At 46.3% G+C, this 17,713-nt stretch overlaps 1 protein-coding gene across 2 annotated transcripts in view; it reads right to left on the reverse strand.

Annotated features, from left to right (window-relative positions):
* fat3a (FAT atypical cadherin 3a) overlaps positions 1 to 17,713 on the reverse strand; it is a 132,700-nt gene that overhangs the window by 42,411 nt on the left and 72,576 nt on the right. For both annotated transcript variants that reach the window (XM_085371094.1, XM_085371093.1), the window contains 4 exons: positions 17,450 to 17,603; positions 17,077 to 17,310; positions 15,402 to 15,791; positions 4,116 to 4,330 (listed from right to left, as the gene is read on the reverse strand). In XM_085371094.1, coding sequence (XP_085227220.1) covers positions 4,116 to 4,330; positions 15,402 to 15,791; positions 17,077 to 17,310; positions 17,450 to 17,603 — 993 coding nt within the window. The remainder of the gene's footprint in view (positions 1 to 4,115; positions 4,331 to 15,401; positions 15,792 to 17,076; positions 17,311 to 17,449; positions 17,604 to 17,713) is intronic.

The raw sequence follows: 17,713 nt of genomic DNA on the forward strand, positions 1-17,713 counted from the left end.
AGCCTCGCCTTTTCTACCATTTAATGCTTGTTTGTTAGTTAGTTTAATGCTTATTTCTATCTTCGGTCTATTCTTAACTATTTTAATCATTTTTTACATTTTTGACTGTTTTATCCTTTACACATATTGTCATTTTATGCTTTTATAAGCATTTCTTTTGCTTCTGTGTTTTTAATGCCATTTAACCTGCTAGCATGTTTGGTACTTTGCCATAGCTTTCATCCTTCCCTGTTACTTCATCTTACCCTCTTGTTAAGCACTTTCGTACACCACTGGTTTTTAAATGTGCTATATAAATAAAGTTTGTTGCTATTGTTGTTGTTGTTGTTGTCACACGCTGGATCTAGTTATCTCCTCCGACACTACCACTTCCAATCTGAAGTGCTTGAACCTTGCTGTTTCTGACTATCTTGGTGTGTACTTTTCTGTTATTGTTCCTGTACCTAGGCTGCGCACTTAATGTACCATTGCATACCATACAGGAAGTTTAAGGCTGTCAGTACATTGGCCCTGAACAATCTGATCGCAAACCACTTGGCTTCAGACCCACCCATCAACATGGTTGACACACTTGTTAACCATTATAATGCGGCCATATCTAGCAGCCTCAACTGTCTTGTCCCCCATAAAACTCGGGCCGCCTTTTTTACCTTCCCTGCCTCGTGGTTCACCTCGCATCTCTGTGACCTAAAGACCACTGGCCACCGACTTGAGAGGCTCTACAAAAGGTCTGATCTCACTGTCCACCTTGAGGCATATAAAGACCATGTGAGGTCCTATTAAGCAGCTCTCTCAGGCCAAGACTCATTATTACTCTTCCCTCACTCACCAACAGCAAAATCATCCCAGATTGGTGTTCTCCACCATCAACCAACTACTTCACCCCATTAATCCACCTCTCTTTTCAGGTGCCACTGACCTCTGCAATAAGTTTTTGGACTTTTTCCAAGAAAAATTAACTCCATTCATCAATAGCTTCTGGCACCTGCACATCAATTTCAGGACGGCATTCCCCGTAGCACATCTAACTCCATGCTACTTCTCCTCTTTTTCGTCTGTGAATTATTCCCAGGTCACCAAGTGGGTCTTTCAGTCCACATCCTCCACATGCACCCTGGACCCCATGCAGACAACATTGGTCAGAGCATGTCTACCTGCTCTGTGCCCTCTTACAGTTGACATCAACTGTTCGCTGGAGTCAGGAGTGGTACCCTCCAGCTTCAAGCCACCTCAGTGACTCCTATCAAGGTGTCCAGGGCAGTGACAGTTTGCATTACCTTGAACAGTTTATTGGAGTTAAACCCAGAGATTTGGTAAGAAGTTGCCAGCACATAAATCCTCAGGAAGCCTACAGTGAGGCCAGAAGTTTGCTGTTTAATCATTATAGTAAAGAAATGAGAAGTGCAACTGCCAACATGAACCAAGCATTCAACTAGCCACACATTAAACCAGATGATGGAAAGGCTCTTCGTAGCTATTCCCTGTTTCTCAGTGGTTGTAACAAGACATCAGTCACCTACAAAAGATTGAGAACTCCACTAATCTCAGAGTTATTGTGTCGAAGCTGCCATATAAAATGAGAGAAATGTGCAGTTCTGCCTTTGACATTCAAGAAACAAGTAGAAGGAGAGTAAAGTGTACAGATCTGATCAGATTCATAAACAGACAAGCAAAAACAGCTGCAGATCCTTTGTTTGGCACCATTAAGGATGCTGATGAAGCAAAATCATATGTAAATGTGAGAATGAACAGAGCACCCTGGCCAAAGGGAAGCAGATTTGCAGTGTATCACAAGGTGCAAATGAAAAGCCACCTTAAATTAGCAAAAACTCCTCTTTTCATACTAGTAGTGGCTTCCAAAAGCCATGTATATACTGTATATGTGTATATACAGTATATACTATACGATATTCTATACTGTGAAAAACAGCGTCCTTTCACAGAATGTCAAAATGTCAAAATCATTAGATAAATACAGAAAAAATCAAACAGGTAATGAGTATGGATGTTACAGAAGTGCATTAAAATCCACTAAACAAGCTCATCTCTCACTATTCAGAGTGGGAACGTCTCAAAAGGGCAGTTTTCTGGCTGATGACGTTTGAACAGCTGCTTTGTGGCTTCCAGTCGGCATTAGAGCGAGATGGCTGACTAAACCTGAACTCCTGATAGTAGAGCAGAATTTCCCCCTAAAATTCAAATAAATACTTGATTTGACAACTTCTCTTTTAAACAGTATGTCTGGGAGTACAAAGACGGTAGTCTCAGCACAAGAAGAAGAGCATGCTAGCATGAATATTAAGTACGCGTTACAGTAAGTACGTTTTTATTGTGGTAAAGAGCACGGTAACTAGTTATTATGCCAAAATCAGGAATGCGTTAATAGTTACTGGGATTTAGATAGGGTCGTTATTTGTTACTTCGTGTGGTGGCTATCGCGGAGCTTTCACAGATTCTGTAACATTAGCAAGTGGTGGAGGCCAGCAGGTGGATGAGGGAAAGTACAAGGCGGCCCGAGGCGGACGCCGTCTGAGTGTCAGGTGAACTGAACTTCAGGTAAGAAGTTATGAACTGCAGTCTATCTGGGTCAGATATAAACCAAGTTTAGGTGTAGTTTATTTTCATTATGCTGACTTTTTCGTACTGGGTGCTAGCTAGCATGACGGCGTTTCTATACAGGCTGGGTGGGTGCTATGATGTTATAGTGAACTTTATTTTCTTCATAAGGTTAATTATTAGAGTTGCCAACCATCCCCTAAAAAACGGAATCGTCTCGTATTCAGAGAAAATATTTCGTATTGAGGTGAAAAGGAATGCAGTTTGTCTCGTACTTCAGCTACAATAAAAAAGACACAAAGCTGGAGTTATTCGGCGTCTTTACGCTGCAGCTGCCTCTTCTTCTCTCATTCTCACCCCCTTCCTCTCCTGTTGCTACTTCAATTATTAAACTGATCAATGATCAACTGATCGTCTTTTCTGTCGGAAGTCCCGTCTCTCTTGTTTGTTTATCTCCCACTTTGCGCCAGAAAGAGGAAACCAGCAGATGTCGCGCTAAACAACGGCAGCACGTTTAAGCTTGATCAGCTGTTGTTAGAATTTATTTAATATTACTTTCTAGTATCAGCTGATGTTTGCTGGAGCCACAGCTGTAAAGCTGCTGGTCATGATATCGGTTTGGTTATCTGGTGAGAGGGAAACATGAAGATGAAACCAGGAGATGTCCTTACTGAATCATCAGAGCTGTGATGGAGAAACAGGTTTAACTTTTAGGTGACATGAATGAGTTGAAGGCAAGTTATGAACTGCTTCTGAGAGACAAATAACATAGCTGTGCGTGTTCATGGAGCTTGCATTTTCACCTGCTGGACATCACTACCTGACAAGTTATACTTGCGCCTATACTCTGAGACCTGTGTCTCTGAGTGGGAGACCTGATATCACATTAACGTGTATCCTTGTATTAACAAACATGCCATATTGGCCCAGTTTATTTTTCTTATCATAGTTGTGAGAAGACCATAAATAGCATTTGGATTTTCTGTTGTACAGTTCATTTGCTGTTATGGAGTTCTTGTTATGGATAAAAAGTGTCCTTTTTTTGTTTCAAAATAGCTGATAACTATTCGCTGATAGCTGCCAACATATGTGAACAAATATAATACACACTATATAGAACAACTTTATAGTAACTGTTGATATAGAGCGTTATTAAATTTATTGCTAATGCAATCATATGGCACATTGACTTTTGAGGAAATTTTAGGTGGCACTCGTTATCAGAAAGGTTGCCTACCCCTGCTGTAATGTAATCGGCCTACAAATGCAGCCTCCGAAGGATGCAGCCCCTAAATTTGGACACAGCTACGATACCAGAGACTGCTTCTTCTTCTTTAGCGTTCATTGGCAGCCTGTATCCTTGTACATGCATTGCTGCCATCTTCCGTTTCAGTGCGTTATTACACTCTTCAATCCTACTACTTATTCCTGTGTCTTTCAGGATCTTACAAAACTTCAAACGACGTGTCAACTATTAAATTAGTCTAGTTGCAATTAGTGACTAGTCGACTACTTCAGACATACATGCAGCGAAAACCTGACTAATTCTTTAAACGTACCTGAACAATAGGCTCGCCAACAGTGGCATCCTCTGACACCACTGCAGTGTAGACACTGCGACTAAACATGGGTGGATTGTCATTTACATCTGTTAGGTCTATGTTCACAGTAGTAACGGCACTCAAAGAGGGCGTGCCACCATCACGAGCCTCTACTGTCAGGAAGTAATCTCTGCAGGTCTCATAATCAAGAGGCTGGGCAACTAAAATGGCACCTGAATAAGAGAAAGGGAAAGGGGAAGAGAAGATAATTATAGACATTTGTAATGGGTTGGAATTTCAAAATGTTAACAAACTGGGAGATTATAAATTGCTTTACTAATCATATTGACTCCTTAAAGCAATAAGCGAAATTTGCCTTTTCACACAACACTTCATTTATTTTATTCTATACCTACAATCGATAACGAATCACTCTTACACACCTCCAAATGCACTGACCAGTTGGAGGTCTTGTGTGGATTGTGAGAGGCTGGGAAATGCCTTATAGAGATTGGATCACCTGCTCTACTTTCTGAGCTCATATTGTTGCTATAAATACTTACCATCATTATATGGTTTATACAGCCTTCTATTTAAAATCCTTAAATAGAAGGCATTTAAACATTTGGTAAATTCTAGAAGGACATGTGTACCATAATTAAGTATTTTTTATCCATCCCTTTCTGCCACGTATCCAAGTTTGGGTCACAGGGGGCAGCAGTCTAAATATAGAAGTCCCTTACCCCGGCCAACTCTTCCAACTTCCACATCAAGTCACTTCCAAGCCAGCTGACAGATCATTTGTCTCCAGTAAGCCCTGGGTTAGGGTAACCCTAAGTAGGACATGCCTGAAACACACCACCTACCAGGTGTCAATGAGGCATTCTTATGCTCAAACCAGCTCAACTGGCTCCTTTCGAAATGGAGGAGCGGTGGCTTACATAAAGTCATTCTCGAATCACCTCCTTTAGTTTTGGGTAGATCAACCACGTTTTTCATGATCATCCTCACCCAATGAGCCAAGATCTTGAATGGAGCTCCAGACCAAGGGCAATGGCAAGGAAAAATAATTGAATTGATAATGAAAAATATTACAAGATAAAGAAGATGAAGATAAAGAAGATTAAAAAATATTTGAAATATGCAACCATATGTTCTGGACACTCGGGTAAAGAGAGGGGCTGAGCTGTCAACTGATCACCACCTGGTGGTGAGTTGGATCAGGTGGCGGGGGAGGACGCTGGACAGACCTGGTGCACCTAAACGCGTAGTGAGGGTGTGCTGGGAACGTCTAGCAGAAGCCCCAGTCCACGATATCTTCAACGCACACCTCCGGCAGAGCTTCAACAGCATTCCGAGGGAGACTGGGGACATTGAGTCCGAATGGACCATGTTCAGTGTCTCCATTGCCGAAGCTGCTGCATTTAGCTGCGGCCGCAAGGTGGTTGGTGCCTGCCGTGGTGGTAATCCCCGAACCAAATGGTGGACACCAGAGGTGAAGGGAGCCACCAGGCTGAAGAAGGGGTCCTATCAGGCTTGGTTAGCCTGTGGGACTCCGGAGGCAGCCGACAGGTATCAACAGACCAAGCGGAATGCGGCTCAGGCAGTGGCTGAAGCAAAAACTCGGGTGTGGGAGGAGTTCGGAGAGGCCATGGAAAAAGACTTTCGGACTGCCTCGAAGAGATTCTGGCAAATCGTCACGCGTCTCAGGAGCGGAAAGCGGTGCTCTACCTGCACTGTGTATAGTGCTGGCGGAGCGCTGCTGACGTTGACTGAGAAAATTGTCAGGCAGTGGAAGGAATACTTCGAGGACCTCCTTAATCCCACTGACACGTCTTCCGAGGGGGAAGCAGAGTCTGGGGATGAGGGGAATGACCCGCCAATTTCCGGGGGCGAGATCACTGAGGCAGTTAAACAACTCCTTGGTGGCAGAGCCCCTGGTGTTGATGAGGTCCACCCCGAGTTCCTGAAGGCTCTGGACGTTGTAGGGCTGTCCTGGTTGACACGCCTCTGCAATGTTGCGTGGAGATCAGGGGCAGTACCTGTGGACTGGCAGACCGGGGTGGTGGTCCCCATCTTTAAGAAGGGGGACCGGAGGGTGTGTTCCAACTACAGGGGGATCACACTCCTCAGCCTCCCTGGGAAAGTCTATGCCAGGGTGCTGGAAAGGAGAGTTCGTCCGCTAGTCGAACCTCGGATACAGGAGGAACAATGCGGTTTTCGTCCTGGGCGCGGAACACTGGACCAGCTCTTTATCCTCTCGAGGATACTTGAGGGTGCAGGGGAGTTTGCCCAACCAGTCTACATGTGTTTTGTGGACTTGGAGAAGGCATTCGACCGTGTCCCTCGGGGTGTCCTGTGGGAGATGTTGCGGGAGAATGGGGTGTCTGGCCCATTGCTACGGGCCATTCGATCCCTAACCAAGAGCTTGGTTCGCATTGCCGGCAATAAGTTGGACTCGTTCCCGGTGGGTGATGGGCTCCGCCAGGGCTGCCCTTTGTCTCCGGTTCTGTTCATAATTTTTATGGACAGGATTTCTAGGCGCAGCCAAGTGGCGGAGGGCTTTCGCTTTGGTGGCCTCAGAATCTCATCTCTGATTTTTGCGGATGATGTGGTTCTGTTGGCTTCATCGGGTGAGGGCCTCCAACTCGCACTGGAACGGTTCGCAGCCGAGTGTGAAGCAGCGGGAATGAGGATCAGCACCTCCAAATCTGAGGCCATGGTTCTCAGCCAGAAAAGGGTGGAGTGCCCACTCCAGGTCAGGGATGAGTTCCTGCCCCAAGTGGAGGAGTTCAAGTATCTCGGGGTCTTGTTCACGAGTGATGGGAGAAGGGAGCCGGAGATCGACAGACGGATTGGGGCTGCAGCTGCAGTAATGCAGACGCTGCACCGGTCCGTCGTGGTGAAGAGGGAGCTGAGTGTAAAAGCGAGGCTCTCAATTTACCGGTCGATCTACGTCCCTACCCTCACCTATGGCCACGAGCTGTGGGTAGTGACCGAAAGAACGAGATCGCGGATACAAGCGGCAGAAATGAGCTTCCTCCGAAGGGTGGCTGGCCTCTCCCTTAGAGATAGGGTGAGAAGTTCGGCCATCCGGGAGGGGCTCAGAGTAGAGCCGCTGCTGCTCCACATCGAAAGGAGCCAGCTGAGGTGGTTCGGGCATCTGACAAGGATGCCCCCTGGGCGCCTCCTGGGTGAGGTGTTCCAGGCATGTCCCACCGGGAGGAGGCCCCGGGGCAGACCCAGGACACGCTGGAGAGATTATATCTCTCGGCTGGCCTGGGAACGCCTTGGTATTCCCCCGGATAAGCTGGAGGAGGTGGCTGGGGAAAGGGAGGTCTGGGCCTCTTTGCTTAGGCTGCTGCCCCGTGACCCGGCCTCGGATAAAGCGGATGAAGATGGATGGATGGATGGAACCTTTTTTTTTACTTTTGCTTTTCTTTTTAATGAGGATATTTCAAAAATGCTGGGGTGCAGGAATCAAAGCAAAGGATACAAACAGACTGAACAAACTCATCAGGAAGGCCGAGTCTCTTGTTGGCATAAAGCTCGCCACCCTGGAGGAGGTGATCAGTAACAGAATGCTGACAAGACTGCTGGCAATCATGGACAATGAAACCCACCCCATCCATAACACACTGGACGACTTGAAGAGCAGTTTCAGCAATAGGTTCCTTCAACCTTGCTGTCTGATGGAACGTTACAGGAGATCATTCCTTCCTGCTGTTATCAGACTCTGTAATTCTTCCACTTGGGTCAGACCCACACATGTGGAACAGAATTAATCAAACTTTAATGCACCGTGTCACTTTTTAATACCACTACATAGTTGCACAAATAGTTGTCCTTTTATATTCATAGTTATACCTATATCTCAATATTTATCCATTTATCTTAGTCTTTATCCATTATAACTCATTTTATATGAGTGCTTGTTGTTTGTTGTATATTTGCTGCTATGACAACTCAAAGAGCGATTCAGAAGACCCCTATGAAAAGACCATCGTAGGAACAGTTCACCCTGCCCGGGATAGGGTTACCGGGGCCTCGCCCTGGAGCCAGGCCCAGGGAGGGTGCCCGAGAGCAAGCGTCTGGTGGCCGGGACTTGGTCCATGGGGCCTGGTCGGGCACAGCCGAAAAAAGGGACATGGGCCCATCTTCCTGCAGGCCCACCACCCGCAGGAGGCACCGTCGGGTCGGGTTCAATGTGAGCCGGACGGCGGCCAGGAGCGGAGGTCCTGACAGACCGAACCCTGGCTACCAAGACTGGCAACTGGGACATGGAATGGGGAAGGAGCCTGAGCTAGTGCATGAGGTTGAGAGGTACTGGCTAGATATATACGGGCTCACCTAAATGCATGGCCTGGGCTCTGGAACCAGCCTCTTGGATAGAAGCTGGGCTCTGTCTCAGTCTGGAGTTGCCCATGGTGAGAGGCGGCGGGCCGGGGTGGGTATCTCTGTATCCCCTCAGCTTGCTGCTGGTATGTTGGGGTTTCTCCCAGTGGATGAGAGGGTTTGTTCCCTTCGCCTTCGGGTCAGGGAATGGGTCCTGACCGTCGTCTGTGCTTATACGCCAAGCGGCAGTTCAGAGTACCCAGCCTTCTTGGAGTCCCTGGGTGGGGCACTGGAGGGTGCTCCTCATAGGGACTCCGTTGTCCTACTGGGAGACTTCAATGCTCATGTGGGCAATGACAGCAAGATCTGGAAGGGTGTGATTGGGAGGAACGGCCTCCCGGATCTGAACCAGAGCAGTGTTTTGTTATTGAACTTCTGTGCAAACCACAGTTTGGCCATAACGAACACCATGTTCGAACATAAGAGTGTCCATAAGTGTACGTGGCACCAGGACACTCTAGGCCACAGGTCAATGATCAATTTTGTAATCGTATCACCAGACCTGAGGCCATATGCTTTAGACAACTGGGTAAAGAGATGGGCTGAGCTGTCAACTGATCACCACCTGGTGGTGAGTTGGATCAGGACACAGGACACAGCACAGGACAGACCTGGTGTGCCTAAATGTAAAGTGAGGGTGTGCTGGGAACGCCTAGCAGAGGCTCCGGTCCGCAAGATCTTCAACTCACACCTCTGGCAGAGCTTCAACAGCATTCCGAGGGAGACTGGGGACATGGAGTCCGAATGGACCATGTTCAGCATCTCCATTGCCGAAGCTGCTGCACTGAGCTGCGGCCACAAGGTAGTTGGTGCCTGTCATGGTGATATTCCCCGAACCAAATGGTGGACACCAGAGGTAAGGGGAGCCTCCAAGTTGAGGAAGGAGTCCTGAGGCAGCTGATAGGTACCGACAGGCCAAGCGGAATGCGGCGCGGTCGGTGGCTGAAGCAAAAACTTGGGTGTGGGAGGAGTTTGGAGAGGCCATGGAGAAAGACTTTCGGACTGCCTCGAAGAAATTCTGGCAAACTGTCAGGCGACTCAAGAGGGGAAAGCGGTGCTCTACCTGCACTGTGTATTGTGTGGATGGAGTGCTGCTGACTTCGACTGAGAAAAATGTCAGGCGGTGGAAGGAATACTTCGAGGACCTCCTCAATCCCACTGGCACGTCTTCCGTGGTGGAAGTAGAGTCTTGGGATGAAGGGGATGACCCGCCAATCTCTGGGGGCGAGGTCACTGAGGCAGTTAAACAACTCCTTGGTGGCAGAGCCCCTGGGGTGGACGAGGTCCACCCCGAGTTCCTGAAGGCTCTGGATGTTGTAGGACTGTCTTGGTTGACATGTCTCTATATTGTTGCATGGAGATCAGGGGCTGTACTACTGGACTGGCAGACCGGGGTGGTGGTCCCCATCTTTAAGAAAGGGGACCAGAGGGTGTGTTCCAACTACAGGGGAATCACACTCCTCAGCCTCCCTGGGAAAGTCTATGCCAGGGTGCTGGAGAGTCCGCTGGAAACAGCTGGTGGAATTTCTTTAAGAGCATTGGTTAGAGGAGAGAGAAAGTTAAGTAAATATTCAGCTAGAACATTTACTAGAAGTGCTGCTCCTGTACAGTGTACTGTATAGCAGATCAACAGAGTGGGAGGGAATAGAAAGATAGGAATAAATAGGAAGCAACAGGACTCGTCCAAAATTATGGCCTTTCTTGTGACTAAATTAATTACAGACCACTTACTTATAGCAAAACTCTTGGGGAAGATGCTCTGTCCTCATTTTCCTGAAGTATTATGTCAGAACAACATCTCTGAAATTCTGAATTTCAGTCATGCTTTAGACATTATCATAGTACTGAGAATGTACTTATGAGGTTTACAAATGAACTACTAATATAGATGAATGCTCTATTTTTGTACTACTTAACCTATTGCAATATTTTATACAATAAACTATCAAACTTTGATAGAGAAACTGCAGCTCCAACCACTCCTGTATCAACCAGTGTACAGTCTTAGATCCGAAGGCAGAAACCTGCTAACTGTTGCCACCTAACACGTAAACCAATTTGCCATTAGAGCTCCTCAGTTGTGGAATGGGAATGGCCTGCCTAACCTCAACTCATAAGTGAATTATCTAAAGCTTTTTAAAAACAAATAAAGTTGAAGTTTATCTGTCTCTCTCTCTATCTCAAATAATGCATATATATAGGATGAGGGACCTATGGACCTATGGATTCTTCGATACCCAACATCCACAATGACGGCGAAACAACTAGTAGCTCAGTGTTCCAACATTCGAAAGAAGGGACTGCTCTCACAGCTAGAGATTGACGAGGTACAACACAAATGCTACGGCAAGGAGGAGTCAGGACGCCAGGTCAGGGGGGAGATATCATCACCCCCACCCGAGATTGGGTACATAGCCCCAAGTGCGATAGGAGAAGGATCGTTGAGTGCGAGAGGAACTGACCTGAAAAATAGGATCATGGCCAAGCTTGAAACCTGGATCCCGCGTAGCCAGTTACCAAGATTACGTGAAGTTCCCTCAGAAGGTCTGCTAGATGATGTTAATGCAGCACTACGGGCAATACCTACAACCACGATTACCGACACTAACAAGCTGATCTACAATACGGCAACAGTGATCAGTGAGATGCTTGGCTACAAGTTGAACAGCGACAAGGGGCAGTACCCTCCATGGAGAAGGAGGCTAGAGGGCAAGATCAAAGTAGCACGGAGGGAGGTTAGCCAACTAACGGAGTTGCAGAAAGGTGCGACAAATAAGGTGCCTAAGAAATACAGCAAGCTGTCCATACCTGAGGCCTTGGAAACTGCCAAGCAAAGACTCACAGCCTTGGCCAGCCGCTTGAGGAGGTACACCAGAGAGATAGAAGGCAGGAGAATAAACCAGCTGTTCTCCACAGAACCAGCAAAGGTGTACTCTCAGTGGCAAGGGAACAATAAGAGAACAGCACCACCAAGGCTGGAGACGGAGCAATACTGGAAGAGCATATGGGAGAAGGATGCAACCCATAATGGCAATGCTCAGTGGCTAGAGGATCTGAGGGCTGACCACAGCGACCTCCCTGAACAGGGTCCAGTAACCATCACAGTGGCAGATATCCAAGAAAGGGTCTCCAGTATGAAGAGTTGGACAGCACCAGGGCCCGACATGGTTCACGCCTACTGGCTGAAGAAGCTGACTGCACTCCACGAGCGTCTGGCAGCACAAATGAACCAGCTGCTAGTTAACGAGAGACATCCGGAATGGCTAACTGAAGGCCGGACGGTCCTGATCCCCAAGGACCCCAAGAAGGGACCGGTCCCCTCCAACTACCGACCAATAACCTGCCTCAGTACTACATGGAAGCTCCTGTCAGGCATCATATCGGCTAAGATGAACAGGCACATGAGTCAATACATGAGCGGGACACAGAAAGGAATTGGCAAGAATACCAGAGGCGCAAAACACCAGCTACTGGTAGACAGAACAATCAGCCGAGACTGCAAGACCAGACTGACCAACCTGTGCACTGCCTGGATTGATTACAAGAAGGCCTATGACTCAATGCCCCACAGCTGGATACTGGAATGCCTAGAATTGTACAAGATCAATGGGACCCTAAGAGCCTTCATCAGGAACTCAATGGGGATGTGGCGTACAACACTAGAGGCAAACTCCAAGCCCATAGCACAAGTCACCATCAAGTGCGGGATCTACCAAGGAGATGCTCTGTCCCCACTGCTGTTCTGCATAGGCCTGAACCCCCTCAGTGAGATCATTAACAAGACTGGCTACGGATACCGACTACAGAACGGAGCAGTTGTCAGCCACCTCCTGTACATGGATGACATCAAGCTGTATGCCAAGAGTGAACGAGACATCGATTCACTGATCCACACTACCAGGCTATACAGCAATGACATTGGAATGTCGTTCGGACTGGAGAAGTGTAGTCGGATGGTAACAAAGAGAGGGAAGGTAGTCAGAACTGAGGGGATTGAACTACCAGAAGGCAACATTGCAGACATAGAGGACAGTTACAAGTACTTGGGGATCCCACAGGCGAATGGGAACCATGAAGAGGCCGCTAGAAAAGCTGCAACCACCAAGTACCTGCAGAGGGTCAGGCAAGTCCTGAGGAGTCAGCGGAATGGTAAGAACAAGATCCGGGCCATCAACACGTACGCCCTGCCCGTGATCAGGTACCCTGCTGGGGTAATAGGCTGGCCAAAGGAGGAGATAGAAGCCACTGACATAAAGACAAGAAAGCTCCTTACCATGCATGGAGGGTTTCACCCCAAATCCAGCACCCTGAGGCTGTACGCTAAGCGGAAGGAAGGGGGCCGGGGACTGGTGAGTGTCAGCACCACAGTCCAGGATGAGACAACGAACATCCAAGAATACATTAGGAAGATGGCCCCAACTGACCGAGTGCTCAGTGAATACCTCAGGCAGCAGAAACCCAAGAAAGAGGAGGGAGACGAGGAACCATCATGGAAGGACAGGCCCCTGCACGGTATGTACCACCGGCAGATAGAGGAGGTGGCTGATATCCAGAAATCCTACCAGTGGCTGGACAAAGCTGGACTGAAAGACAGCACAGAGGCACTAATCATGGCAGCACAAGAACAAGCTCTGAGCACAAGATCCATAGAGGCTGGGGTCTATCACACCAGGCAAGACCCCAGGTGCAGGCTGTGTAAAGATGCCCCAGAGACAATCCAGCACATAACAGCAGGGTGCAAGATGCTAGCAGGCAAGGCATACATGGAACGCCATAACCAAGTGGCCGGCATAGTGTACAGGAACATCTGTGCCGAGTATAACCTGGAAGTCCCGAGGTCAAAATGGGAGATGCCCCCAAGGGTGGTGGAGAATGACCGAGCTAAGATCCTGTGGGACTTCCAGATACAGACGGACAAAATGGTGATGGCTAACCAACCGGACATAGTGGTGGTAGACAAACAGAAGAAGATGGCCGTAGTGATCGATGTAGCGGTTCCGAATGACAGCAATATCAGGAAGAAGGAACACGAGAAGCTGGAGAAATACCAAGGGCTCAGAGAAGAGCTCGAGAGGATGTGGAGGGTGAAGGTAACGGTGGTCCCCGTGGTAATCGGAGCACTAGGTGCGGTGACTCCCAAGCTAGGCGAGTGGCTCCAGCAGATCCCAGGAACAACATCGGCGATCTCTGTCCAGAAGAGCGTAGTCCTGGGAACAGCTAAGATACTGCGCAGGACCCTCAAGCTCCCAGGCCTCTGGTAGAGGACCCGAGCTTGAAGGATAAACCGCCCGCAGGGGCGTGCTGGGTGTTTTTTTTTATATATATATATATTAGGGGTGCAACGATACACAAAATTCACGGTTCGGTTCGATACTTTGGTGTCACGGTTCAATATTTTGTCGATACAAAAAAAAAAATGTTCATGCCTTTTTAATTTGTCATTTATTAAAATTATAAATATATATTTTAACTCAAAAGTACAGTTTTTAAATTTAATATGGATTTTACATGGACGCAAACGTGCGTTTGCGTCCATATAAAAGGCAGTGTTTTTGTCCGCTAGAGTGGGATTTTCACGGCACATTCTGCACCAAATCTCTGTGCGTTCATCATTTGTTTGAAGCCAGCTCACCTCCTGCAACCACTTTTTCGAGAATATGCGCTTCTTTTGTGGTTCGGACTCCTTCTGACATTTCTTTGGAGGTGGAGGAACACCAAAGTAATTGCTTAAAGGAGCTTCTACGACATCTTTAAGAGTTCTAAACAAATGTCTGTCCTCCTCCAGAAAATCCTATGTACGCAAAAACGCGTTGCAACTTCTTATCTTGTGCACGTTTTTTATTTTGACAGCGAATGCGCACCTGTGGACTTTCCCGAGCACTGTGTCGATCTGAGAAAGCAAGACCGAGACAACGAGACCAAGACAAGACCGAGGGATACGAGACCAAAAGAAGACCAAGACCAAAGTCTGTCGAAACCAAAAGAAGACCAAGACCAAAGTCCGTCGAGACCAAGACCACATAAAAGTGGTCTCGAGACATCCAACTCTAGTTGGACCATTATTTATTTTTCAACAGGACAAACCCCAAACACATCTCCAGGTTGTGTAAGGGCTGTTTAACCAAGGAGAGTGATGGAGTGCTCTGCTAGGCTTCACAGTCACCTGACGTAAACCCCATCATCCCAAACCAAATGGTTTGGGATGATGGGCTTTAAGCCAGATGGTTTGGGATGACGGACTCCAAAGTAAAGGCAAAAGGACCAACAAGTTGTCAGCATCTCTGGAAAGTCCTCAAGATTGTTGGAAAACCATTTCAGGTAACTACCTCATGTAGCTTATCAAGAGAATGCCATGAGTATGCAAAGCAGTAATTAAAGCAAAGGGTGGCTATTTTGAAGAACCTAAAATATATAACATGTTTTGTTTTTTACTCACTAAAACTGGAACCACATTAAATTAGAATTGTATCTTATTCTGATTTTAAGATTAGACTTGAGTGCTGCATAAATAGTTTAATTGATTTCTTATTTTTATCCTTTGATTGTTCTTTTTTCATTGTTTCTGAAAAGCACTTTGTAACCCTGGTTTTTAAAAGTGCAGTACAAATAAACTATCATTATTATTATTATTGTTATAATTACAATATTGATGGGCAATTTGTATGGCCAAGTCTTGATATTCACTGATGCTCATGAACATTCTACCTTATGATGAAAATCTGTGAGAGATTTTTAATGGCCCTAAGAACAACAGATAATGTTGTGAGTCAACATAGCATAGTGAAAGCTGATAGAGATCAAGTTAGAGAAAGATACAGATATATAACATCTTAGAAACTGTAAGAGCAATGAAAAGCACAGACTAATACTGTAACACCTACACAAAGTGAGAGGGTGTCCCTCACTCACCAGTGAGTGGATGAATGTGGAACTTTCCGTGCTCATTCCCTGATCGGATACTGTAAGTAATCTCAGCATTAGTCCCGATGTCCTTGCTGGCAGCGTAAACTCTCAGAACTTCAGTACCTACTCCCACATCTTCTGGCACAGATGCCAACTGATCACGTCGCTCAAACACAGGTGGATTGTCATTGATGTCCAGGACAGTAATTGTGACATTGACCAGTGAGTAGAGTGGGAGTGGTGAGCCTTGATCAGATGCACAAACTGTTATCTGATAAAATGGCTGGATTTCACGGTCGAGAACTCTTTCCAGGACCACGATGCCTGAGTATTTGTCGATAGAGAAAAATCCTCCTGCAGAGTCAGCCAGGGAATAGATCACCATACGCCCCGGACCTACAGCAATGTCAAAAGAAAAGGGTGAAGCTTTGGGCCTCAGTACACTGAAAACAACACGTTTGCCAGTGCTTGGATTTGTCTTCTTACCAAATGTTATCTTTTGTAGGAGACGATATGAGATTTATACCCAGTTATAAAAATTTTTTTTACTAGTGGCCTGACATAAAACCTCTATAAAACTCTATTAACTATTAGACTGAATATTTTAAGCACTTCAAAATTTGTATACAATTAGTTTAACTTCTTTTTAGTACTACAGTATATTAGGTAAGCTTTTATATTAACATTTCCCTGTTACTATTTTTCTCTAAAAGAACTGTTTGATTTTGCATTAGCTTCTTTCACTTCATGCAGGTTTTGAATTAACATGTCTGGAAATGTCTGATAAACAGGGCTGCACATAAGTGGTCCGCAGGTACACATTTGCTGTCAAAATAAAAGACGCGCACCAGACGAGAAGCTGGAACGTGGATTTGCGTAAATAAGATGTTCTGGAGGAGGATAGACATTTGTTCAGAACTCTTAAAGATGTCGATATTTTAAAGATGTAAGCAATTACTTTGCTTACGGAATTTCTCGGAATTTCCGGGAATACGCGCTTCTTTTGCGGTGGAGGAACACCAAAGTAATTGCTTGTGGAGCTTGCTTCTTCGACAGCTTTAAGACTTCTGAACAAATGTCTGTCCTCCTCCAGAACATCTTATGTACACAAACGCGCGTTCCAACTTCTTATCTGGTGCGAGTCTTTTATTTTGACAGCGAATGTGCACCTGAGGACCACTTATGTGCAGCCCTGCTGAAAAAAATATTTCAGAATGTTTTTTCCTTAAAGGTTGTCTCCTTGTGAAATGATTTGTGCCTTCCAGCACTCATGCTATTTTCACACTGCTTCATGAAAGGAAGTTCATAACAGTCCACAAGCAAGGACCTCTGTGTCAATCTAATCCAACTTTCATTTTCAACATGACCAAACTCTTCCTCGTGGTTCAAACCCAGACATCAGGTCGCAAGCATGATGTGCATCATGCTTAATGACATTTTTTGTGTTTTTGTGAGAATTCCGGGGAGTGATCCAAAAGGAGTGCTGGAAAGTTTGAGCACTTCAGAAAGAGCCAAATTTCAATTAGGTATGTTGTGTACCTCATTTATATTAAATACTGCTAATTTTTTTTGATGTGGCTCAATTAGTTGCACCTTGAGTAATTGGTTTCTTGTGATGCAGATTAGCAATGGAAGCAGTACTTGTAGTAGTGATAATATAAACAGTTGCCTAGTGTATCACCTTCATCAGGGTCTATGGCCTGGATACGTGTAAGTAGGGCTTTGGTGACTGTGTCTTCATAGACGCTGGTGGTGTACCGAGACTGGGTGAAAATAGGTGGATTGTCATTCACATCAGTTACTGTCAGATACACCACAGCATGGCACCACCGCCCACCACCATCAGTAGCCTGGGCAACCAGTTGATAACTAGGTGTCATCTCACGGTCCAGAGGCACAGATGACTTGATCTCACCTGGACAGGTTTAAAACAAGATATGAAACATTGTGATGGAGCCAAACGGGGGGATGACATTTGGCTTGTGTATGATTAAGTTGCGATTCATGCTAATTCAGAGAAAAAGTGTGTATTTAAAGTAGGTCTGCATCCATACCACTGTCTGGGTCAATAGTGAAGTCTTGGGATCCAGGACCATGTAGAGAGTACTGAATCCAAGCACTGATACCCATATCAGCATCTGTAGCTCCAACCCTCAACAAAACACTAGTGACTGGGAGGTCCTCTGGAATGTAGGCAGTATACATAACCTGCAGTCACACACACACACACACACACACACACACACACACACACACACACACACACACACACACACACACACACACACACACAACTAGTTATGCCAAATCAGTTACGT

The sequence above is a fragment of the Diplotaxodon limnothrissa genome, linkage group LG14 (assembly GCF_057381915.1).
Source record: "Diplotaxodon limnothrissa isolate DT_005_m linkage group LG14, D_limnothrissa_male_GT1.1, whole genome shotgun sequence".
Classification (NCBI taxonomy): Eukaryota; Metazoa; Chordata; class Actinopteri; order Cichliformes; family Cichlidae; genus Diplotaxodon; species Diplotaxodon limnothrissa.